Genomic DNA, 26,014 nt, shown 5'->3' with positions numbered 1-26,014 from the left:
GAACAACCACTCTGGAAAATAATTTGTCCTGATTCTGCAGAGTTACCTATGTACATACTCTATAACCAGCCATTCAGTTCAGTTCAATTCAGTTCAGTCGCTCAGTCATGTCCAACTCTTTGTGACCCCATGAATCACAGCACGCCAGGCCTTCCTGTCCATTCACCAACTCCCGGAGTCTACCCAAACCCATGCCCATTGAGTCGGTGATGCCATCCAGCCATCTCATCCTCTGTCGTCCCCTTCTCCTCCTGCCCCCAATCCCTCCAAGCATCAGGGTCTTTTCCAGTGAGACAACTCTTCGCATGAGGTGGCCAAAGTACTGGGAGTTTCAGCTTCAGCATCAGTCCTTCCAATGAACATCCAGGACTGATCTCCTTTAGGGTGGACTGGTTGGATCTCCTTGCAGTCCAAGGGACTCTCAAGAGTCTTCTCCAACACCACAGTTCAAAAGCATCAATTTTTCGGTGCTCAGCTTTCTTCACAGTCCAACTCTCACATCCATACATGACCACTGGAAAAACCATAGCCTTGACCAGATGGACCTTTGTTGGCAAAGTAATGTCTCTGCTAGTAACTAGCCATTACTCCAAGGCAAATACCCTCAACAGGGACCAGGCAGTACATATACTAGGTGTTTCAGACCATGAGATCTCTGTCACAAGTACCTCAACTCTGTCTTGTATCTCAAACAAAGCCACAGACAAAATGTAAACAAATGAACATAGCTGTGTGACAATAAAACTTTATTCACAAAAAACAGGCAGCTAGCCAGATTTGACCACTAGGCAGTAGTTTGCCAATCCCTACTCTAAAGAAATACTTGTACGTGTGATCCAGGAGACATGTACAACACTTTTCATAGGACTTATTTATATTAGCAGCAAACTGGAAACAACCCAAATGTTCACTCACAGAAAAAGGGATTTAAAAAAAAAAAGGGCCATACTTCACAAAATGGAATATGATATAGCAATGAAAGTGAATTATACTCTGGCTGCCTGCAACAACACGGATAAATCTTACAAAATAATATTAAGTGGAAAAAGCAATTCATAGATGAGATATGCCATGATTTAATCATCAATATATGATGTAATGGAGCTCAAAAAGCAAAACTAAATAAAATGCTACATTTCCTATGTACATGGGTGATTTAAAAAAAAAAACTACAGGTGTGAGTAACCATTGGGGAAAAAGCACAGGAATGGCAGAGTCGCTGGGCTGTACATCTGACACCAGTACTGATATAATATCATAAGTCAACTATGCTTCAAGTTTAGAAAACTACAAGACGGGTAGAAATTCAGGATGGACGTTACCTCCTAACAGAAAGCCCAAGATAGGATCAGGGAGAAGCCCACAGTTGATTCCAATGATTTTGGTATTGTTCCAGGGCTTATATTGGGGTCACAGGCTCATAAATGTTTATAATTTACACATGTAGGAAGTATTTAATCTTGTATACGGAAGACATATATTAAATTTTTGTTTTTAATAAAAGGTAAACAATCTCTGTAATCAGCTGAAAAGTCCCAAAAAAGACTGCAGAGGCTACCTGTGGCTGGAACAGAAAGTACAGAACTTGCCACTAATAAGCAATCAGGGTATTTATATTCCATGCCATCTTATCAGATCACGAAAAAACATCTCAGGGCTTGTAACTACCTCTTGAATTGAAAAAGAACTGACAAAAGCTACATGAAAAAGTTGACAAAGGTCCGTCTAGTCAAAGCTATGGTTTTTCCAGCAGTCACGTACAGATGTGAGAGGTGGACTATAAAGGAAGCTAAGCACCAAAGAATTGATGCTTTTGAACAGTGGTGTTGGAGAAGACTCTTGAGAGCCCCTTGGACTACAAGGAGATCCAGCCAGTCCATCCTAAAGGAGATCAGTCCTGGGTGTTCATTGGAAGGACTGATGCTGGAGCTGAAACTATAATACTTTAGCCACCTGATGGGGACTCATTGGAAAAGACCCTGATGCTAGGAAAGGTTGAAGGCAGGAGGAGAAAGAGATGACAGAGGATGAGATGGTTGGATGGTATCACTGACTCAATGGACATGAGTTTGAGCAAGCTCTGGGAGTTGGTGATGGACAGGGAAGCCTGGCATGCTGCGGTCCATGGGGTCACAAAGAGTCGGACACGACTGAGCGACTGATGTGACTGACTGATGTGAAAAAGTACTGAAAACTACTCCAAGACTTAAAACATAAAAAAGTATTTGTTGGTTAATCGTCTTGAAGTTCAACTTTTTGCTATCTAAATAAGAAAGTTTATAACTATGGCTCACAATTGTTATAAAACTTTTTTTTTCATAGACCTATTTCAAGAAAGGTCTAACTAGAGTGCAAAGATTATGGAAGATAGGATTCTGGCACCATCTGGTGGCAGTGCACTGCAACAGCAGATTCTAATTTCTTTTTTAAGATTAATTCTCTCAGTGGTTCATTTACTAGGCATAGAACACACATTTTTAAATCTTTCTTGGAAGTCAGGAAATAAAACAAGACTTACTATCTAAAACAGGTTCTCTATCTTCAAATAAAAATATCTACAGTTAAATTTATGCCTATCACAATGCTTTAAGCATCTACTCTTATTAAAAGTTTGTTTCACGCATCTATGCCCCTAGAACTCTCAGGCAAGAAGACCCTCAGGACTGCACTGGTAAACACAGCCTATGGAGTCACCATACCAAGACCAGTAAGCACATCAATGCAGTTTTCAGGGGAAAAACCTGTTGTGGTTTTAAAATATCCTCAAATTCTTGACACTCCGTGCAAAAGATAGAGCTTAATTTGCCTTTCCTTGAACATGGACTGAACTTAATGACCTGCTTCTAAAGAGAAGAAAGTGGCAGAAATGATGGTGTGTAACTTACAAAGCTAAATCATCAAAGGAATGGCCATTTCCATCTTGCCTGGGGGAGTCAGACATCGTGCCACGAGGAGACTCAGGCAGCCTGCAGGGATCTCTCCAGGGGAGAATCATGACCTCCTGCCAACAACCAGCACCAGCCTGCCCCCTCGCACCCCTCGCCAGTATCTCCAAGCTAAGCCAGTCCCAAAGAAACAGAAATCAGTGTTTACTGTCATGGAAGCCCCTTAGTTTGTAGGTAATTTGTTACGTGACAATAACTAACTAACACAACAACTGATTACTTCCTAGAACCAAATTTTATCTTTAACAGGGAGTAAAAATAGCTCAGTTCAGCATAATACTATAATTTACCTGCACATTAATAAAATTTCAAATTTTCCTTCCTCAGACACTAAGTAGGGATCCTTTTCTAATTCCCCCTGAATTGTTTCATATTATTTCATAATATTCAATTTCTAATTCAGAGAAACAACCACCCAAATAGATTTCAGTCTGTCAGCAAAGATTTTTAGAACATCTTCCTTTTGGTATACTACACTAGTACCACCAGGGACTGAGTGGAGAATCCTGCCCTTGAGGTACTTACAATTTAATTTAGATTAATATTCATAAAATAATTTATATTCCTTAATTATACTTTTTCCCCTGGTTCTAAAGGTTCTAGGTCAATGTTAGAAGGTTTGGAAAGTGTCTTCTTTACCTCTGTGAGGGATCCACAAGCTACACCACCATGCAGGGCTTCATCCAAAGCAGACAGGGTTGTAGACAAAAATGCAGATGAGTGAGCAGCACACCTCTGTGTCTTTATCTCATAAGCCTGATCAAAGAAAAAGTTAAGTTCTTTTCAACCTCTATATTTATTCAAAAACATAAGCCAACTCCAAATTCAAATTTTAGCAGCTAGAACCCAATTCATGTTTTTTTCCTTCTATTACTTATTTATTCTACAACTATTTACTCTGTGCCATGGACTGTGCTGGGCTTCCCTTGTGGCTCAGCTGGTAAAGAATCCACCTGCAATGTGGGAGACCTGGGTTCGATCCCTGGGTTGGGAAGATCCCCTGGAGAAGGGAAAGGCTACCCACGCCAGGATTCTGGCCTGGAGAATTCCATGGACTGTATAGTCCATGGGATTACAGAGAGTTGGATATGACTGACCAACTTTCACTTCACATGAACTGTGCTAGATTTGAAGGCTGTGATATAAAAGACAGAGCCCCTGCCCTCACAGGTCTTATAGCCAACTAGAGACTATGAAACTAGGACTAGAAAGTAGGCAATTACAATACAGCTAAACACTAGCTACTGGTGATAGGGCAAGCAGAGACTGGAAAGTGGATTTGTCCAGGTCAAATCACCTGATCTGAATTTTGTGATCCAGGGAAGATCTGGATGTCTGAGCTAAAACCTGAAAAGGTTATGAGATGGGCAAAGGAAGTGTGCACGTTCCTGCCAAAGAGACAAGAATGTAGAAAGAGAGGTCAAGGAGCAAGAAATAAGAAATGGAAACTAAGGGAAATTATAAAAATGAAAGAGGTGATTTAGAATGGCTGAAAGATGGAGCATGCTCGTGGCATGGCAAACAATGAGGCTGGAGAAATAAGCAGGGGTTACCTCAGATGAATCTTGCTGAAGTGTGGCATGTAGGCTGAGAGCAACAGGGAGTGAAATGATCAAGCTACCACTTCAAACCGAGCTTGGTATGTGACAAACAGCTTGAAAGCGGGTGGTGTGGCCTAAGATATGGCCCCTCAAAAGAAAGCCGTATCAAATCCTTCGAACCTGTAATGTCACCTTAGTTGGAAAAAAGGTCTTTGCAGATGTGGTTGACATGATTACATACCTACCAGCAATGTGTAAGCAATCTCTAACATTAAAAATTACTAGCATTAAGTTGCCCAAATAAACTGAGGTCAAGCCACAGAATCGTAATCATTCATTCACTCATACATTCAACAAATACAAATTAATTGCCTACTGCATGCTATATAATATGATAAGCTCTGGGAAAGAGTGGTAAACCAAATAGACATAGTTTCTACCCACTTAAAGCTTACAATTTAATAAATCTAGGTCTCAAATCCAAGCTCTTCTGCCTCTATGAGCACACAGGAGACCAACATATTAATACAGAGTTGGCCAAAAAGTTTTATCAGTAAATCCACCAGTTTTCTTCTTCAGTGGCTGCTTCCCAGATTCATCATTGTCAGATCTGATCTTTAAATGCTGACTGACTCGGGACTTGGCCTCGGGCACACTTACTTTTTTTTTTTTTTTTTTCACACTTACTTTCTTACTGTGCATACTTTCTAGGCAATCTCCCATCCATTTTCATGGTTTTGCCTACCATATTCATTCTGATGACCCCCCAGTGCACACTATCCTTCAAGCTTAGGTCCACATATTTAACTGCCTACTTCACATCTTCATTCAGTGTTTCACAAGTGCCTAAATTCAGCAAGTACTAACAAATCCATGATCTGCCTCCCTCAAACCTGATCCTCTTCCAATATTCCTTATCTCAGGAAATGGTACCATCCAGCCTCTTAGAGCAAAATCAAGGAATCATCTCTGACCCTTTCCTGTACCTTACCACCACCCACAGACAAATCACCACCAAATCCTATTCATGCTACCTCCTACATATCGCTCATGGTAACTGACATTATACCATTGGCATTAGCACCACACTAATAGTCCATGTCACAATCTATCTGGAATATGGTCACAGATACCTAACTAGTCCACAAATATATCCTTGTTCCTTTTCAACCACTTGTCTGTGTTTAAAGACTGAGTTTTTAAAAAACACATACTAGAAAATTACTCCCTTTGATGACTTATCATTGCTCTCAGAATGAAGTCCAAAATCCTTAACAGGCCTGCAGGCCCCAATGATCTGACCCTGCTTGCTTCTCCAGCTTCATCTCTTGCTCGCTATGTTCACTCAGACCGGCCTGACCTTCTGACCATACAAGCACCATTCTCCTGCTCTTCACAGGGTCTCTGCATTTCCCACTCCCGCTGCCTGCAAGCTCTTCCCTGCTCCCCTCCCTTCCCAATCCCTTTGGCTGTCTCTCTCCTATTCATCCCTCAGGTTTCAGCTGAAGTGTTGCTTCCGTGAGGGAGCCCTTGCTGACCCCTACACTAAGTAATGTCCCTTTCAGTTTCTCAGCTCTTTGTACTTTTCTCTGATAGGACTTATCATTACTACAATTAATTAATCATTTATATAATTGTTTGTTTAATGTGACTGCTCCCACTAGACTGTAAGCTACACAAGGGCAGAAAACTTTATCAGTCATCTTCACTACAGTATCTCCAGTACCTGACAGATCCATGGCTGGCACTCGATAAATACTGGTTGAAGGAATAAATGACTGAATAAATAAATCAACAAAACAAAAAATCTTTCTGAGGGAATGAACTAAGGTTAATTCAATATTTAAGGCAGGACTCTAAACAATCAATGTTACAAAAGTAAATGTACAACAAAGGAGAAAGATGGCTCCTTGAACTGGCAATTGGAATTGTAGTAACATTGCAGCTGAAAGTGGTGAAAGACGTGGAGATCGAAGGTGAATTTCCTAGCCATCGTCTCCTGCTTAATTATCTATCTGACTAGGAATATGCAATACATACTGAATCACAGATGTCAAATTAAAAGGTTCTCTTGGTGCTTTACAACTTTCAAAATAGTGACAGGTTAATTTGAACCTCCTAATGAAATCATCACATGTGATTTTAACTCTTTAACTTCTCCCATAAAACAAAGTGAGCTGTTCAAAGCTACTTATCTTTGTTGAAACCAATGACAAAGCTAAGACTGGTGCCCATCTCTAATTCCAATTCTAAGTCACCTTCTGATTTAAAGTATTTTCCTTAGATCACAAGCAAAACCTGAACAAAAGAAAACACTCAATCTGTTCACTGTTTTCAAAGTTTCAAATGACACTAATATTCCTTCATCCCTCCGCCACAGAGTTGGATCCTACTTTATTGTTCAGTGGTTACCAAATTTCAATATAACATAGTAAGTAGTTTACAACCCACACAAACAAATACATTTGCAAAACACTGGACAGACTTTCAGGTAACTCTTACTCTGAGAAAATAAGACATTTTCTACCATGCACTAAACCTACATTTTGAAAAGTTAAAGACATGACACAGAAAGTATGAAATAATAGTACAACTTGATTTGGGCTTATTTCAAAAGACTTTAACTCCTCTCAGGAGTGAGGATAAGTTTTAAAGCATTATTCATTCAATCAATAAGTCAGTGTAAGTCCAATATGCATACTCTGAGATGTAGAGTAAATGATGATGGTAAAAGTTAGTATTACAGAGACAGGGACACTCTAAAATTAAGAGTATATTATACTTTAACCATGAGGTTCACAAATCCTTCCCAAACAAGTAAAAGAGAAAGATGAACTTTTGAAATAACACTGCCAGCTATAGAGAAAAAAAATTCCTGTTACCTCTCATTCCTGTAACTGTCTCCCATGAGCTTATAAACAACATAAATTTATTCTCATTAGAGGACTAACTCTTACGTTGTGAGGGTTGGTATTTTTGAGGTGTTCATCTCTATTTTTGCTTTTACCTTATCCCCTAAAAGATTTAAAGAGAATTCAGAAGCTTTTCAAAATAAAAATCATAACCAAATCATAAGTCTAAAATATATATATACCGTTTGCATCTGTGGTGCACAGGCCCTGCTAACCACACACAGAAGTTCATGGACACCTTGATAACTAAGGCCAGTCATCTTCATAAGCTCCAGTGGAGAAAGACATAGAAAGTCCTAAAAAACATAAAGAGACTATTTTAAATATACATGTACAACAAAGATACTGGAATTAAAAGGAAGCTTTCAATTGACACTGTCCATGTGTAAATAAAAGCGTAATTTATTGCAGATCAGTTTGAATGTTTCTTATAGTATTTTCCTCCTAAATATTCCTTAACTAAAAGATATGACATAATCTTATCTTCTAATTATCCAACTTAGTATATACCAGAGGACACACCAAGTAAAAATACATAGCAGCAGAAATCAGCCCAAGTAGATAGGAGCCCTGCCCCTGTACCCAAAAGTTTGGACACAAACAGACAACCAGAAATAAAATCAGTTTCGTCCTAAGTTATAAGATCATTCAGGGGAAGTATTTCATAATTGAGAGAGAATAAAACGAACTATGGACTGAAATGTTAAATATCATATTTTTAAGAGTGTTTCAAAGTATGAACATGAAGGTTATCAAATGTTATAACAGAGAAAGCAAAGATATCATTAACACACAAAGCAATTAAAAAAAGGAGAAAAAAAAAAACCCTCCAGCATTCTCTAAAAGTCCATCTTATCAAGGATTAAATCCTAATATAAAATGTTAAATCTAATTTAACCTCCTAAGAGGGATTTGCTTTACTCTTGTGCTTAAATATACAACATCCACTTTATATATTTTTCTCACTCCACTGATAGAAAAGTAATCCTAAAAATTTTTCTTGCTTTCAAGAGAAATTACCCATTTTGAATACTGTCTCCTCATTTGAGTCATATTTCTCATGTAACTACAGAATTTCTTTTACAAGGACAAAACTTCTCTAGAATCCCAAATAAATGGCCAGGTGTATTTCACCTTCTGCCATGAGCATTCTCCTGACTCAGCCCTAACCAAAATGTAAAACTCTTGAAATGAAATCACATTTGGAAATACAAGCTAAGAGGTTTGTTATTTTGAATTAGCAAGCACCATCACTTATAAACCTAAACGTTCATATTTCAGATGCAATTAAAGAGTTATTGGGAGGGAGGTTCAAGAAGGAGGGGACATATGTATACCTATGGCTGATTCATGTTGACGTATGGCAGAAACCAAAACAATATTTTAAAGCAATTATCCTCCAATTAAAATAAACATGTTTTCTAAAACTTTAAGCAAAAATTTTTTAAGAAAAGTTATTTAGGTACACTTAAGATTAATTTGCACTTAAGATTTCTCACTGAGAAAAATTAAACAAATTGTACCTGACAGGTAACGATATGATGTCTGTTCAGACGGTCACACAGCTCTTGTGATAAACCCACTCGTCTTAGTTTCTTGCTACCCATGCCTCCAGATGCAGCAAGAAAAAGAACCTTGAAAAAACATTGGGAAATAGCATAAGCAGTAGCAGATGGGCAATCCACAACACTCTGCAAAATAAAACATTTTCAAGCCTCTCCATATATAAAATGAAATGTATGGTATTTAAAATATTACTGATAAAATAAAAGAAGGCTATAAATCTTTCTAAATACTTTAAATAGGGGAGACTACTGTTTGTCAAACATGGAAAGAAACAATGTAAGAATCTGCATTTCACAAAAATTCTTTAAAAACTTATTACACAAATATAATAACACCATTTCACATTTATATAGCATCTTAAGATTTTCAGTTCATTCATAAACTTTATTTGGATGTGTAATTAATACAAATATTTCCAAAGAGCACTCCCAGAAAGTCTGCTTTCATTGCACCGAAACAATAATAAATTTATCGACCACCTTCTATGTATCACACATTGTTCCAAAGCTTTACATCAATTGCCACATTTAAGCTTCTCAACAGCCCTATAAGAAAGGTTGATGACTGGTCCCATTTTTACATATGAGAAAACTAAAGTCTGGAAAGGTTAGCCATTCCACTGTTACCAGAAAAAGTAAATGGTAGATCCAGAATTTGAACCCAGGAAGTCTGACTCTGAGGCCTATCCTCTTAGTCAGTACACTCTTCTACAAGTCCATAATCATACTCTTTTCGGAGTCAGAACAAACATCCTGAATCAACTGAGATTTTGTTATTTCAGGTGTCACTTAAAAACTGAAATGGTTTTTTATTACAGTAGCTGCTCACATTCCCACATGCAATTACATTTCACTCTTGCTATTGAACCCTGTGAGGACTAAATGAGGCTCATGAAATATGTGCCTTCAGAGAGTAAGAACAGAATCACTGTGATTATCTTAATAACACAAGCAAAGAAGAAGCTGTATTACACTCAGATGGCAGAATATCCTCTGGATAAAATAGAAATAGGGACTCTTCATTGTTCCAGGAGATAAAACAATAAAATGATCAGAAAAAGAGTCACATTTGGGAACTAAACCAATCACTGAGAATGTAGATATTCATTTCCAATACCATGGCCCAAATTTCTAATCAGATTAACACTCTTTCTCTCTCCCTCATCTTTCTCTCTCACACACACACATCCCTCCCACAATCACAAAATAAATCCTTCTCATTTCACTCAAAGGGAATTTGTCAGTGTTGGGTTTTGTGTCTCTAATAGAAAGTTTACCAAGTGACATCTGCTGAATCATTGCCCAGGGTCTTCACATACCAGGTAGCTCTGGGCAATGACATCATTTTGACTAATAAATTCAACCCAAAAAAGAGAATAGGGCTTCCCTGGTGGCTCAGTGATAAAAGAATCTACCTGCCAATGCAAGAGACACAGGTTCGATCCCTGGGTCAGGAAGATCCCCTGAAGAAGGAAATGGCAACCCACTCCAGCATTCTTGCCTGGGAACTCCCATGGGCAAAGGAGCCTGGTGGGCTACAGTCCATGGGATCGCAAAGAGTCAAACACGACTGAGCACACACACACACACACACACACATCACTTGCCTAGACTACTCACACTGCCTCTGGTCATTCCCTGCCCTGCACACTCACCGCCCCCCACCCACCAACCCACAAAAAAATAAATTGTTTGTTCCTTCCACAGATGCTTCTTAAGCACATATTCTGCTGAGTGCTGTGGCACAAGAATCACTTAAGTATATTTCTCCCCTTTGGAAACGCACAGTAAAAGATTAAAAGTAATATATACACAAATAATTAGTCATGCAGCAAGTATTGTCATCGGAATTTAAATGTGCTATGGCAACTCACTCCAGTATTGTTGCCTGGAGAATCCCCCTGGGCAGCTACAGTCCACAGGGTGACAAAGAGTCGGACAGGACAGCAACAAGAACACATACACTCAGATGGAAGCAGAGAGGAATACGCACCAAACTGACCCACAAGTCACAATCCTGTCAGAGGTAGCCTCCTAAAAATGTGCTCCAATCCTGTCACGCTCATCCTTTCACACTGCCCGTGGGACCATGAGACCACAGGATAAACTCCACATTTCTTATGATGGCCTAAAGCCTCTTGGTGAACTGGTCCCTCACTTCCCTATCATTCATATATCAGATCGCAAGGCCCAGATTCTGATCTTTCTGGTAAAATCGCTTGCCTCCCAGTACCTCACTTTCCTCATCTGAAAAACAGACATTGTCTAAATATCTACTTTGCAGGAATGTAGTGAAAGTTAGAGGATGTGGATGGTGCCTGGCTCCTACTGCTAACAATTGCTATCAACTCATTCAGCACAACAGCATTTGCTACCTCAGGTGACCTGCCTTCCAACCATAACACTGATAGGTTACATGAGGGCCATCCTGCCTCCCTGATTTTCCTCCACAAAGACTTCCTGCTTACTCTCTTTCTCTCCAATATTCTCATCACACTGTGTACTCATTTGTTCGATAATCTTATTAACATGTTGTTATGAGTTGAACGTTTGTTTCTTCCACGGTAAATTCCTGCTCTGCGTATATATATGCCAGTGCATGTAAACAAGTGTGTGAGGGAAGAAGTTCAATCCTGGAAAGTGAATCCTTTTCTTATCAAGAAAAAAAATATCCTCACGATTGAAAACTGTCAATTAACAATAATAGCTAATATTTCTTGAGCCTTTATTACATGCCACTTTTCCAAGAACTCCGATTTTTACCCCACTTTATAGTTTGATATTGAGGCACTGAGATGAAAGCCTTAAGCAAAGCCTAACATCTAGCACAAGGTGGAGTCTGCATTCGAACCCAGGTATCTGAGTCCATATTCCACACTATTCAGTACCTCTAATTCAACAACACCTGAAGACAGGCAGACACTCAATTTCCCCTAATGACTGGCTCTCCTTCCTAGACCTCAAACTGCCCACACGTGGGAAGATGGATGGACATAAAGAGGCGAAAACATCACCCCTGAACAACAGCTCTTCCCAACAAGGTGCAGCTTCCAAGCAACCCCCACAAAGGAAGACCAGACCCCCTAAGATGTGCGGCTGGGCTCAAGTTAAGATCCCAGTGTACCTAAGGGGGCGTGCGCCTGCACCCAAGTGTGGCTTTCCACTCCCCCGATATCAACACCACGTGCCCAGAGAGGGCGCAGGAAATAATAAGCGCACCCCATTTCCCCAAACCGCCCGCAAGAGGAAACTTTCCAGTACCGGGTTCTGCAGCATCCAACTTTCAAAGTTTCCCCTATCCCTTACACACTTCCCCGCGGAAAGTGATGAAAAGCAACAACCGAAGCGCTGGTTGGGTCGTCACACTGGGGAACTATCCAATCAAAGGTAGGCACAGGCCCAGGGCGGCTCCGCTGCTTGCTGGGAATTGTAGTTCACACTCGCTAATGTCTGTGAGTCCCAGTCAAATTTCTCATTATAGTGATTATCAACATCCGGTGGAAGAATATCAGCAAGGAGAATACCATGCCAGAAAATAACTTTCTTTTAATTTTCTATTCTTTATTTTGTCACTTCACTTAAAAACTGCTTAATGGACCAGAAAGACAAGTTAATTTTCTGAGAATAGATGAGAATCCACCAATCATCCAAGTTTTGGAAGAGAATTTTTGGTTTGCTTTGGTTTTTTCTTCGCCTTTGGTGGTGATAGTTCGGAAAATATTGAAATGAAACTGCTCAAGCCGAAAACATGTAACGGGGAAAAGTCCGAGTCTATAGCTGAAGAACATGAAGGAAACCAGAAAGTTCAGTATAAAAGTAGCTGTGATGAGGATACCTAGTAAATTGTTTTAAGACTCAATTTCAGATTATTATATTTGAGAATGGCTTTTTGCTAATTCTTTGCTCTCATCTCCCCTGTGCATACCTCTGTCTTATCATTTAGCCCACTGCATCCTAACTATTGACTTACACCCCTCAGTAGACTGTGATCTCTTTGGGGACAAGGACCGTGTCTTCTTCAGCTTCTAAAGTAGAGTCTAGCGCACAGTTCACGGTTGTCGGTTCAGTTCACTTCAGTTCAGTTGCTCTTTGCAACCCCATGAACCACAGCCCGCCAGGCCTCCCTATCCATCACCAACTCGCGGAGTCCACCCAAACCCATATCCATTGAGTCAGTAATGCCACCCAACCATCTCATCCTCTGTTGTCCCCTTCTCCTCCTGCCTTCAATCTTTCCCAGCATTAGGGTCTTTTCAAATGAGTCAGCTCTTCGCATGAGGTGGCTAAAGTATTGGAGTTTCAGCTTCAGCATCAGTCCTTCCAATGAACACCCAGGACTTATCTCCTTCAGGATGGACTGGTTGGATCTCCTTGCAGTCCAAGGGACTCTCAGGAGTCTTCTCCAACACCACAGTTCAAAAGCATCAATTCTTCAGCGCTCAGCTTTCTTTATAGTCCAACTCTCACATCCATACATGACTAGTGGAAAAACCATAGCCTTGACTAGACAGACCTTTGTTGGCAAAGTAATGTCTCTGCTTCTTTTTTTTTTTTTTTATTAGTTGGAGGCTAATTACTTCACAACATTTCAGTGGTGTCTCTGCTTTTTAATATGCTGTCTAGGTTGGTCATAAGTCGGTAAATGAGCAAATAAATAACGGGTGTTAAGCAGAAGGAACTGGAAATTCAGAACGTAGGGTTCTGGAATTATAAGGGAGTCCAAGTGGACGGAATAATAACGGAAGACTTAAGTCTCCTTTATCTGGGTATCCCCAGGGCGTGGCAAAGCATTGTCACTGGCTGGCCCTAGGTAAACGCTAACTTCAAACTAGGAGGAGAAAAGAAAACAAAAGAAAAAAGATCAAGGCAGACAGCTATTCCTGCTACTCGCTCCATCGAAGGCAAAACAGAAGGTATCAAGCAGAGGAACTGTCAGAACTGTGAGGGATGGTCCTAAAGCACGTATCTGGCATCGCTTTCCCAGCTGACTAGCTTCCTCAGCTACTGAGGTAGAGTCACGTGACCCAAACAAATATGGCGCTTTATTTGCATCTTTCCTCCTCTGACCAATTACACTAGCCGATGTCAATCGTCATCCCCGCCTCCCCCCGCCCTCCTCCACCGCCCCCAGCCTGCCGAACGAGATTTGTCACCTGACTCGGCTCAAACATGGCTTCACTGGAAGATGTACAGATTTGGGCACCGGGAGCGGGTGAGTGTAAGGCGCCCCGAGAAGGCAGTAGCGCTCTCCACGATCCCGGTAGGAAGCGTCCCTGCGCCCCAATCCCCACCGCCCTCCAGTTCTGACACCGATTCCTCTCCTGATCATCAGTGCTCTGCCTTAAAAGAGGGCTCAAACTAGGGAGGTTCCTGCTGAATTTCTCATCTTTAAGGAGGCGACCACCTGGGGATTTGGAGCCGGATTGGGCATAAAGTTCAGGAGGAAATAAGGAAGTGGAGTTTTGGGTCTGCGTCGCGGGCTCTTATGACGATTAATATTAATCAAATATTGGATGCGCCTAGAGAAATGGGATCCACCCCTTGGAGAAAGGGAACTTCTCAAAAAGAGACACAGTAACATGTCTAATTAGAAAAGTAAGCCCTGCCTTTCCTCCTACGGGTGTTGCTAGTTTGTCTTATTCCTTCCTTTTCTTCTCTCTCGGATGTGTATTGTTTCTAGGAGATAGTCCACAAATGAGAAAAAAGCCGATGCGTTTTGTGTAATTCATCTGTTTCTATCTCCCTGCACTCTGTGCTGGGGAAAATGCACCATCCATTTGGAAAAGAGGAAGCTGCTTCCCAGAAGCAGCTTTTAGGATTTTTCTGTGAGTGCCTTCGGAGAGGAGACTGGGAACTGGCAAAGGCATGCGTACCTCAGCTACACGAGGCACAAGGGGATATCCCAAAGAAGGTGGAAGATATTCTTTGGGCGCTGGTCCTGTGTCCCAATCAGCTGAGGTAAGGGATCTCTTGCTTCCTGTCATTACAGTCACAGGACGGGACAGGAAAGGTTCAATACTTGAGCTCGGGTCCACGTGCCTCACTGAATCACCTTTGAAGAATTAACAAAGGCAGATTGTATTTCAAGTGTTCTGAAATTTTGCTTCTATAATATTGATACATGCCTGTATATTACTTAATCAGTTTGGCTTTGAACTATCATCTGAAACTGCGTTTAAGCCTGGAACCAGCATTTCATGTTTATTATCATTAATAATAAAGCATTTTCTTTGCCTCCATAAGAGCAAATCCTGCTCCCTTCTTGCTTGTGAAATTGAAGATGTTGTTGTAACTTTAACAAAGGACCAGAAGTGAGTTCACTTAAAGCTTTTTATTTTGAAATAATTAATTATAGACTCACAAGAAATGCATAAATAATACAAAGAGTACCCTTTCCCCAACTTCCCCCCATTGTGACATCTTATATAACTATAGTCAATATCAAACCAAGAAATTGACACCAGTACTGTTAACTAGGGGGGGCTTCCCTCATAGCCCAACCGTAAAGAATTCACTGCCAATGCAGGAGACTCAGGTTCAGCCCCAGGGTCAGGAAGATCCCTTGGAGAAGGAAATGGCAACGCACTCCAGTATTCTTGCCTGGGAAATCTCATGAACAGAGGAACTGGCAGGCCATGGGGTCGAAAAGAGTTGGACATGACTAGGCGACTAAACCACCACCACTGTTAGCTAGACTACAGCCCTTATTCAGTTTTCACCATTTTTTAAATCTGCATTCTCTTTTTTTTTGGCTGTGCTGCACTGCATGCAGGATCCTAGTACCCCAACCAGAGATGGAACCCACACCCCATGCATTAGAAGTTCGAGTCCCAACCACTGGACCACCAGGGTAGTCCCAATATGTATTCATTTTTATGTGTGTAGTTCTGTGCATCTTTATCCATTCTTAGATTCATGTAACTCCCACTATAATCAGGCATCACTGCAAAAGAATTCCCCCGGTCCCCGGGACTACCTGTTTGCGCACTGATTCCTACTTGTCCCCTGGCAACCAGTGTTCTCTGTGTGAATTTTGAAGTTCTTCCTGGCAGTGCTATTAACAGTTAGTGGTATAGGAGTTAAACGTTAGTCTTTTCCCTCATTTTTCCTTACTCTGGCAGTTATTTATAAGAAAGTATTGTATTAGCATATATAGAATGGAGATTTACACGATTCTTTTCTTCCTTTTTTTTTTTCCTTTAAATTTGGATTCTAGTCAATTACTGTCTAAACTACTAACTTCAAAGAAAGGCTTATGAACTCCTATAATTCTGTTTTTTATGCTAAGTCGCTTCAGTCATGTCCAACCTTTGCAACCCTATGGACTATAGCCTGCCAGGTTCCTCTGTCCATGGAATTCTCCAGGCAAGAATACTGGAGTAGGTTGCCATTTCCTACTCCAGGGGATCTTCCAACACAGGGACTGAACCCAGCTTTCTAATGTATCCTGCATTGGCAGACAGGTTCTTTACCACTAGGGCCACCTGGGAAGTCCCAATCCTATTTTTAGCATAGAGTTAAAAATAAATTTTTATGAACTTTCTGGTTTCTTTGATTACTTGATTTCAGTTTCTATTTCAAGATTTCAAGTTTTCTGTTTCAGATAGCTTTGCTTTTATGGTTTTTGGTGGAATATTATTTTGCTTAAAAATAAGAAAGACTAAATAAGGAGATAGAGATAGAATTGAGAACTTTTCCTTTTTTTTTTTCAAGTGAATGCTGCTAGTTCTGTTCTGATTCTCCCTTTACTGATCTGTCACATACATTCAAAAATTTCTCATTAGGGCAATGTATTGCCTGTTCAGCTGTAAAACAGACTGAGAAGTGAAATCTAAATTTTGGATCACAAAGAAGAAAAATTCAGTAGAAACTCTGTTTAGAATTTTTTTTCTTTTTACATTTTTCAGATGTGGACAGGATATCAGTCCTCAAAGATTAGCCTGGGTTTGGCTTCTTGTACTGGAAAAATGGTTGGCCCTGGAAAAGGTAAATAGGTTTACATTTCAAATTTTCTCCTGAGGCCAGGAGAAAAGAACTTGGAAGGAGTTGTGAAATTTCCCTTCTGTCTGCTGCTTCCTTTATTTTGAGGTTTGTTGTATTCCTGTTTCAGTACTGACAGTGAGGTTGGCTTGAATATTTACTGATGTCTCCTTACCTAAATTCATTTATTAATTTACTAACCTACATGGCATTGAGTCACCAACCTACCATTTGAGGTGATACCATTGTGTTAAAAACCACTGTGACTCTTGTGCTAGAACAGAACTTTGGAGAACTCAGGTGAAAGTGACAAGATTGTGAATAAAGTCTAATCCTCGTAGTACTCAAGTAATGGAGAATGGCTGAATCAAAACTTGGTTGTTGATACAAAAATCATATTTTAACTAGTCCAGTACAGTGAAAGCTTATTGATTTAAACATCATTAATTAATAAGTTAATAACTCATGTGACTTGAACTAAAAGTTACCAAATAAAAAACTGAATAAATTAATAGTGAAAGAAAACATAAGGAAGGGTTTAGAGTTTGTTCTTATTTTAAGAAAAATTACCATTCTTAGCTCTTTTAGAAATATGTGTTAATTATCAGAAATAAATGTCTGTTAAAGAAACTCTCTGAGGCACTTTTGTATTAAAGCTGACACTTTAAGATTTAAGTGAGGAACCTCTGACTCAAAAAAGAGATGACTGGCTCAAGGTCACACCGTAAAGTTAGTTGGCAGAACTGGAGCTGGAACCATTGTCTTCTGCCTCCAACTCCTCGGTCCTCTCCTTTTCCCACCTCAATGTTATCTTTAGCCTACATGGACTTGAAAGTAAGAAACCGCATATTCTGTTTTGTAAATATCTATAATTCAGCCTAATTTTCTTCTTCCTTTCTCTTGGTCATCAAAATGAATTTTGTGTTTAGTTCTGAATTTGCCTGACACTTTTCTTCACATAAACGTCAAAAAGTACCAGAAGTTACTAATGTAAATGCATTCATCATCCAGATTTTTGATAATGGACTAGCAAAGAGAAATGACAAAAAAGGTCAGCAGGAGAGGGAAGGAAGAGAAGCAAACTGAAAAATAATCAACCCCAGGGTGATTCAGAGTTGGCTGTAGTTTCAGATCTAAAAGAGACATCTTCAACTAGAATATCCAAAAGTTTCTTCAAAGAGAAAAGGGGGAAAAAAATGTCTTACTGTTACCCAGGACCTTCTCAGTACACACATGGAATTTGTCAAACCAGATGAACTTTGGCCTCACGGAGCACATTTGCTTACTCTATGCTAATTGGTGGTGGTTAAATTTCTGCACAGCTGCTCAACCAGATCTGAAGGTGAATTTCACTTCCCCGGCTCCTTTTCACAGACTTAAGAGTTGTTTTTCCCAGCATTGAAGATCATCTGGTCCTTAAAGCCCCATTACCTCAGTTATATAAGCAGTTTAGGGAATGTTTTAAACTTTGTACAAGGACCTCAGAGAATTTTAAAACTTTATACAAGGACCAAGACTTCAAATTCATTCCTGGAGTAGTTCCACAAAGCCAGTCTTTATCCTAGACTGGCCTTCATCTTCTAGGGACTTGCTGGCAGCTCCTTCTCCTGTCTACCACCTGCTACTGAAAGATCCTTTTTAATTATCTGATGAAACAGTGCTTCCATTTTCCCTCTCCTTTGTCCATTTTTGCCTTCTGCCTTTTTATGTTTTATCATGTGAAAAGTGTAATGTTCACAGCCTGCTGCTTCTAAAAGAGGAAAAATGGAAACAGCTCCCATGTCCACAGTCCAGAACTGATTAATCTATTTGTAAAATACCATGGCACTGTTAAAATTACATGGTAAATGAATTTTTGGTCTTGTGGAAGGATATTTGTATTCTGCTATGTGAAGAAAAAGAAAAAGCTGTTTAGAAAACAGTGTTGTTATGCATGCCTATATGTGTATATAGAAAATGGTCTGAATACTCTTAGAATACAGTTGTAATTATAGTTCTCCTTTAGTTGAAAGATCTGGGGTATGTGTGTGTTGTGAATGTGTGTTTTCATTTGCCTGTTTGTATTTTTCTACCTTGAACGTGGCGTTGATTTTATAATAAGAAAATCTGTGCTTAGAAACATTGGGCAAATTCTTGCTTGTTTTACAAATATTAGATGTTTATGACCCTGCAGAGGCATAAAGTAACCTCACCAGTAGAAAAAATACAAGCTAGTCAGTCTTTAGGACTTTAAATGAAAGTCCTAAAATCTTAACTAGTTCTTTTATTAAGAGCCTGCCCTCTGGCGTTATCTACTCCTTCCTCTTAGTCCCTCAATGGAATCACTAACTTTCAGCTTGCCAGAATGAATTTTATTTACCACCTTCCAATCACTAGCATTATGCAAGGATTCAGGTGGCATAGAGCATTAAGGGAGGGCATCGTAAGAAGGATTTTGGACCAAGAACATACTAGATCTTATTAGCCTCTGATGTAATGAATGACACACAAATAAAGTAAGCGTGCCCTTATGTTCTAAACTTTGCTTTACAGATACACAATCCTATTGGTGCTTCTTGCCTTGATTTAGGAGACTTTTCAATAAAACCCATCATCTGGAAGATTTAACCAGCTGCAAGATTTACAGGTGTCTCTAGTTTTAAAGAGTGCTTGTCAGGATTAGTCCCAGACTTTCATCTTATTTGAATTTGTGCCTAGAGAAAGGGGAACTATCGTTTTAGTTTTAAGAACCAAGTGAAGGGAAGTTACTGTGAAACAAGCAGGTACAGAATAAGTCAGAAGCTTTCTCTTCCCTTATGCATTAGTCTCCGATGACATGTCTCATTAACAAACATCTTCCTTTTCATGCTTGAAATGATTGGAAAATACTTCCTAATCATTTCATCTTTACTGAAGATAGTGTTTTAAAACATCCCAAGGCCATAGGTTTGTTGGTTTAGCAATTAAGTGAGATTTTTAAAAGCATGTGAAAACTTGGCACATAGTAACTGGCACAAAATAAGTGTTTCATGAACATTAGATCTCTCCCCCTTTAATTTTCTAACTAAAAATGGAAATAAAAAACGGGGTTGGTCCAGAAAAGGATCACATGGGCCATTCCATCCCAACTTACTCATAACTGGGTATTTGGGACACCACAAGGAAGATTCTTGGAGAAGGTCCTCAAGTTAGAGAGGAAAAAATCACATGAAATGAACAAGCCTTGGCATTTGAGGCTGATCAGTATGGGATTTCAGTGTTAGTATTTAAGGGGAGTATATGTTCAGTTTAGCTGTTTTTGTTTATAAAGAAAAGTGTCTGAATGAAAACATACCTAGAAATATAATGGTCTAAAGTACTTTATCAAAAAAGAAAGTACTTTATCTTAGAGAAAACAGCAAAAATAAGCTGAACCAGAGAGAAGTACTTACTTATAATTGTCAGCTAAAATATAGTCTTTTTTTTTTTTTTTTTTTTGGGCTGCTTCATGTGGTGTGGGGGACCTTAGTTCCCTGACCAGGGATTGGACTTAGGCCCACTGCAGTGAAACCACTGGACAGTCAGGGAATTCCCTTAAAACATATTCTTAATCTCTATGCTTCCTTCTTATGATTCTTCCAGAAGTTACTCCCAGCTGGCTTCCGGAGAAAACTTGAGTTTCTTTTATTGTCAGAAGACCTCCCAAGTGACATCTCAGAGGACATCCTCAAGGTGAGAGACAGCCCCAGCTGTCTGCCCAGGGGTGCAGTCACTCAAGAAGCTCAGCTTTCACAGATCCAGCAGAAACAAGCCCTCAGGATGTTGGCTGTTCACTTTTCTCAGGCCAGACCAGGGGGAGGCCCCTTGAAAGAAATTTAGAGATAGGGAAACCTTATCTAATTGTAGACTTCCTAGAAGTGTTTTGGCCAGAAGTACTAAGTATAGCTCTGCAGAAGGAAATGGCAACCCACTCCAGTAGTCTTGCCTGGGAAAATCCCATAGACAAGGGGGGGAAAAAAAAAAATCCTCCTTCTGCAACAGGTGCATTGAATATGTTATAGTTAATCCTCACAGCCACCTTCCGGGAGCAGATTCAGAATCTTAACTAGATCTGTCCTTTAGTGCATGAGGGATGCTCTGAGGCTTAATGCTTATTTTCTTCATGACCTGGCCACCAGCCAATGAAAGACATATTTACAGTAGGATTTAAGGTAGGGACTTTCACTAGAACTCAAGGTCCTTTGACCATCTCGGAAGCAGGTAATGAAGAAGTATCAAAAAAAAAAAAAAAAGAAGTATCCCTGAGCACCACCCACAGGAATGAAGAGTGGAAATAACCTACCAAACAAATTATAGGTTCCAGAGATCTTGCCTTTTAAAGACTTACAGTCTAGTGGGGGAAGAAGGAAATACACACATAGCACAATTCTGTACTAAACCATATGGTACTGAGCCCCATAAAGAGGGAGAGTTGTGTGGGTTGGAGGTACTGAGGAAGGTTTTATGGAAGGATAAAAAATGGGTTGTATCTGCAATGTTATGTGGCAGCCTGGATAGGAGGGAAGTTTGGGGAGGATTGGATACATGTATATGTATGGCTGAGTCCCTTTGCTGTCCACCCGAAGCTGTCACAACATTGTTAATCTGCTATACTCCAATATAAAAGGAAAAGTTAAGAAAAAATAAATCAAAAAAAAAGAACAGACTGTATCTGAAATCTTGCTTGGGATTTAGATCAAGCGTTAAAAACTAGTCTGTAGTGTTCTTTTAAAAATTGAATTTAAGTGCCTTGAGATGAGTACAGGGTCTTATAAAAATCTGTTACCTGGTCTGTGAGCTTGCAGTCCCTGATTTAGTGTGACAGTGTACATTTTAGGGGCAACTGGGTTAGGGGTGTGGATAGACTAGCTTGAGCATGGAGGCCTTGGGCAAATCTCTCTTTGCCTCAACCCCCTAGTTTGAGGACACCTTCAAAATGAGAATAATAGTCGTGTCTTCTTCCTAAGGTGGTTTTAAGTACTAATTTTTCTGTCTAAAGAATCCGGCGCATAGTAGCGACTACAGAAACGTTTGCTACCACTGCTATTGTATATACCCATGCATGTATACACTGAAAAGAGCGAAACATCGAGGCTTGTAAGTGATAACATTCTGGACATACCACCCATCTCTGTCTTCATCCTCTGTTTAGGAGCTGTACGCAGTCTTAGCATACGACAGAGTGGACCCTGTGCTTGATGGAAACCTGAGGCAGGAGAGCTGGCCCCCTGGGCTCAGCCCAGAAGCTGTCTCTGTGCTCTGGGATCTCTTGAGGGAGGCCCCCCAGGTCGCACAGGCCCTGCTGGAGCTCCTGCTTGGGGAGGTTGATGGTGCGGGCCTCCGAGGCTGGCCTCTGCAGAAAGCCCTGGTGGACCTCATTCGAAAGGCACTGCCAACTTTGCGGGGCCCTACCGCCGCGCCCCCAGGGACAGTGGACGCCATCTACGGGGCCCTGCGGACGCTGCGCTGCCCTGCAGAGCCGCCCGGGGCTGAGCTGCGTCTCCTGTGTGAGGAGCTGCTGGAGGCCTGCAGGTTGGAGGGGAGTCCCCTACGGGAGGAGCAGCTGCTGGGCTGCCTGCTACACAAGGCCGGGCGGGACCTGGTGTCCCTGTACAGCCACACCTACGCAGAGAAGGCCACACCCTCTGGAAAAGGTGTGTCCCTGCGCTGCTTCTCCTGTGTTGCCAAGTCCACCCTTTCCAGCCCCTCTGAATCCCTGCCTTCCATGTTGCTCTGGAAATCTAATGGGAGAAGCTAAGCAAAAACAGGCAAGGGTCCTATAAAAATGGGCATCTGTGCTTTGTGAAAGCATGGATTTTGTAGTCCAAGATGGAGTGATGGGGGAAAAAATGATACACTAGCAGGAAAAGAGGTGGCGCTAATGGGAAAGAATCCACCTGCCAATGCAGGAGCCACGAAAGTCGCAGGTTCAATCCCTGGGTCGGGAAGATCCCCTGGAGAAGGAAATGACAACCCATTCCAGTATTCTTGCCTGGGAAATCCCGTGGACAGAGGAGCCTGGTCAGGGGAGCCATGGGGTTGCGAAGAGTTAGACACGACTGATGGATTAAGCACACACACCGAGAGAAGAAAAGAGTCTATAGGATAGAAGTGTAGAAAACCTGGTGTAACTTGTTGAAAGAGTGAACTCTCACATCAGGTGGGCTGTCTGTTTTAATTTTCAGTCCCACCGGATTCTCTCGATCCTGAGCGGGCAATGCTAGCCTTGTTCTCCAATCCTGACCCAGCCCACGCCTGGAAGTTGGCCTATTTCTATTGCCTGAGCAACAACAAGCACTTCCTCGAGCAGATCCTGGTAAGTCAAACTCAGTAATTCTCCATCACACAAGTTCCCAGGGATCCTTTCCAGGTTTTTTTCATTTCTCCTTTCTCACCCATTCATCTGTCCAATGCAAAGCAGTTTAATTAGTGGTAAGTCATCTAGTTTGTGTCCATCTCACAGTTCTAGAAGGCTCTGAGAACCAGTATCATTCATATTTAGAACTGCCTGCATTTCATTTCGTATCTGTCCTTGAGCAGGTATGTGTAAGCTTTCTGGAGGGTGTGAGGAAGAAGAGACAGTGGCAGCAACATATCACCTAATTGACAGGGGAATCTAATTACTCCACCCTTCTTCCAGATTGCAGCTGAGCTCCAGTTTAATTCAACAACTATTTATTAATTTAGTCTATGTGCTACATCCTATGCTAAGATCTGGAGATAGAACAGAAGTCAGTCCCTACCTTCAGGAAGTTTATAATCTAGTATTTTTTGTAAACAACTGGCCACTTCTAGCATTGTTGGAAACCTCCCTTCACAATGGAAAATCTTCTCACCCTGATGCGCAGCAAGTCCTCTAGCCGTCTCCTTTGGCTTCCAGGTGACAGCACTCACCCTCCTGAAGGAGGAGGACTTCCCAAGTCTTGGCTGCCTGCTCAATAGAGAATTCAGGCCTCTCAGCAGACTGCTTGTGCTCCTGGGCTGGACACACTGCCAGAGCCTAGCGTCAGCCAAGAGCTTGCTCCAGACACTCCATGGGACCCAGGTAACTCACTGTGGCCCAAGCTCCTCCAGAAATGTGTGTGATGAGGCTTTGGGCTGGGGCGGGGTCCTGAAGTAGGTCACAGCCTCTGACCCCAGGTGCCTGAGTCAGCATCTCTTTCTTCTGTATCAATGCAGGACCAAGGCTGTGATAAGCTCCTGAGGGATGCCTGCGATGGGCTGTGGGCTCACCTGGAGGTCCTGGAGTGGTGTGTGCAGCAGAGCAGGTACAGTTCTGTACTGCCAGCCCCCTCTTCCCACCACTGGGCACACTTGACCCCACACTCTATGCATGTGGCCTTTTCAATACATCTTCCCCATAAATGTCTTGAGTTGACAGTATTGACCCACAACAAGTAGTTTTTCCAACTATTAAACCAGGAAAGAAATATAAGTAGTGATGATCTTCACTACAACCACAAGGTCATAACTAGAGGATAATTTAAGGATGACAATGATAACAAGAACAAAAGCTTGTGTTTCCTGAGCACTTACTGTATACCAGGGATTGCTTTAAGCCCTTTAGGTAATGAGCTTGACCCTAACCCTGTGAGATAGACACCAAAGTTATCCTCATTTTAAAAGTGGGGCCCCTGAAGCCCAGAAGTGTTAAGTAACATGCCTAGAGTCACACAGCTTTTGGGCGTGGTCCACATCCTTAGCTGCATGTTATCTTAAGTCACATTTTTATTCAACAACTGCCTGTTGAAATGTGTGTGAGGTCCTGTGTTTTCCTGATAACTTAGCCTTAGTCTTCCCTAAATCTGGGTTCCTATTTTGTTCTTCACCCACCTTACCAGCAGAGGTGGAAGTGGCGAGGGGCCCTGACTCAAAGAAAAGCAGAGATGCTCCTATTGGATCTCAGCTAGGAAGGTTACAGAAATTAGGAAGCTTAATCTGCGGGCCCTTCCTAGATCCTTTCTAGACAAGTAAAAAGCTGGTTTAATAGATGTCCTTCCCTGAGGGTAAACAAATGCTATCCTCTGTGATGGACCATCTGAAATTTAGTGTTTGGGGAAGTGAAACCTGTGGTGTTACTAGCCAGAGAGAAGAATAAGAGGAAACGGAGACTGGTCTTTTTCCAAGCAATTATTTAAACTGTCTCCCCTTCCATCCTCCCAACTTTTGCTTTCAGCAACCCCATACCAAAGAGAGATCTCTTGTGTCATTTACATGGTGGAGACAGCCACTCAGTGCTCTACTCTCTCCATCACCTTACAAACCTTCCAGCCCTCAGGGAGGAAGATGTTCTCAAGCTCCTACAGAAGGTGCCAGCCAAGGACCCCGAGCAAGAGCATGGTGAGTGGGCGAAGGAGTGACCTAGGCAGGGTTCCCCCCAGGACAATATTACACATGTTTCTTTTAGAACAAGGTTTATTTAGCATGATTGCTAGGATCCACCAAGAGGGGTGGTCCAGCAGGTACCTTCTAAATTAATGCTGTTTGCCCTAATCAGATTATTAGATGTAGGGACACCCTCCCCTTTCTAGGTGAGGCCTGGGGATTCCTATGAGAGCAGTCCCATAGGGATCCAGCTCAGGAACCACAAGCATACCCTCATTCCACGGAATTAGGAACTGCCCTCTGAATTCACAGCATTGTCACTGGCAGTATTTATGCCAGTTCTTGGTGAGTCTCCGAGGTCCATTAGCTGTCTCATAGCACATTTTGTGCCTGCCTTCCCGCTTCATAATCTATTGAGCAGGTAGGATTTTTCTCTTAGAAGATTCTTTTTCAAACATTTTTAGAGTTTTTCTTTTCAAAGAAAGATTTGCCTTAAACAGTAACAAAGCCTTACTTTAACTTTAGATCTTTGCTGTAAATTCAGAGCCCTCATAGCAAGCTCTTTCTGCTCTCAAAAATCATATGATAGTGTGGTCTCAATCTACTACACAGGCCAGGGACCTTACCTTTGAGAGAAACAAACATTTTCATATGGCAGAAGTCTTTCAGCCTAGAGATTGCTTTGCTTTACTTTTGTAAGTTAATTTTTATTGGTGCATAATTAGTTTACAATGTTATGTTCATTTCGG

At 41.2% G+C, this 26,014-nt stretch overlaps 2 protein-coding genes across 2 annotated transcripts in view; one reads left to right on the top strand and one right to left on the bottom strand.

Annotated features, from left to right (window-relative positions):
* Positions 1 to 12,336, bottom strand: part of RAD51B (RAD51 paralog B) — a 619,930-nt gene extending 607,594 nt beyond the window's left edge. Inside the window, exons 1-4 of the mRNA XM_043472367.1 lie at positions 12,225 to 12,336; positions 8,922 to 9,032; positions 7,581 to 7,694; positions 3,585 to 3,701 (exon numbers count right to left, since the gene is read on the bottom strand). Of these exons, the coding sequence (XP_043328302.1) occupies positions 3,585 to 3,701; positions 7,581 to 7,694; positions 8,922 to 9,032; positions 12,225 to 12,239 (357 nt within the window). The 5' untranslated portion in view covers positions 12,240 to 12,336. The remainder of the gene's footprint in view (positions 1 to 3,584; positions 3,702 to 7,580; positions 7,695 to 8,921; positions 9,033 to 12,224) is intronic.
* A 1,764-nt stretch (positions 12,337 to 14,100) lies between these two features.
* Positions 14,101 to 26,014, top strand: part of ZFYVE26 (zinc finger FYVE-type containing 26) — a 64,801-nt gene continuing 52,887 nt past the window's right edge. The window contains exons 1-9 of the mRNA XM_043472364.1: positions 14,101 to 14,175; positions 14,644 to 14,921; positions 16,871 to 16,949; positions 20,544 to 20,633; positions 22,093 to 22,594; positions 23,126 to 23,256; positions 23,821 to 23,985; positions 24,120 to 24,208; positions 25,117 to 25,280. Of these exons, the coding sequence (XP_043328299.1) occupies positions 14,728 to 14,921; positions 16,871 to 16,949; positions 20,544 to 20,633; positions 22,093 to 22,594; positions 23,126 to 23,256; positions 23,821 to 23,985; positions 24,120 to 24,208; positions 25,117 to 25,280 (1,414 nt within the window). The 5' untranslated portion in view covers positions 14,101 to 14,175; positions 14,644 to 14,727. The remainder of the gene's footprint in view (positions 14,176 to 14,643; positions 14,922 to 16,870; positions 16,950 to 20,543; positions 20,634 to 22,092; positions 22,595 to 23,125; positions 23,257 to 23,820; positions 23,986 to 24,119; positions 24,209 to 25,116; positions 25,281 to 26,014) is intronic.

Source organism: Cervus canadensis, chromosome 6 (assembly GCF_019320065.1).
Source record: "Cervus canadensis isolate Bull #8, Minnesota chromosome 6, ASM1932006v1, whole genome shotgun sequence".
Taxonomy (NCBI): Eukaryota; Metazoa; Chordata; class Mammalia; order Artiodactyla; family Cervidae; genus Cervus; species Cervus canadensis.
This window is presented reverse-complemented; position numbering and strand designations above follow the sequence as displayed.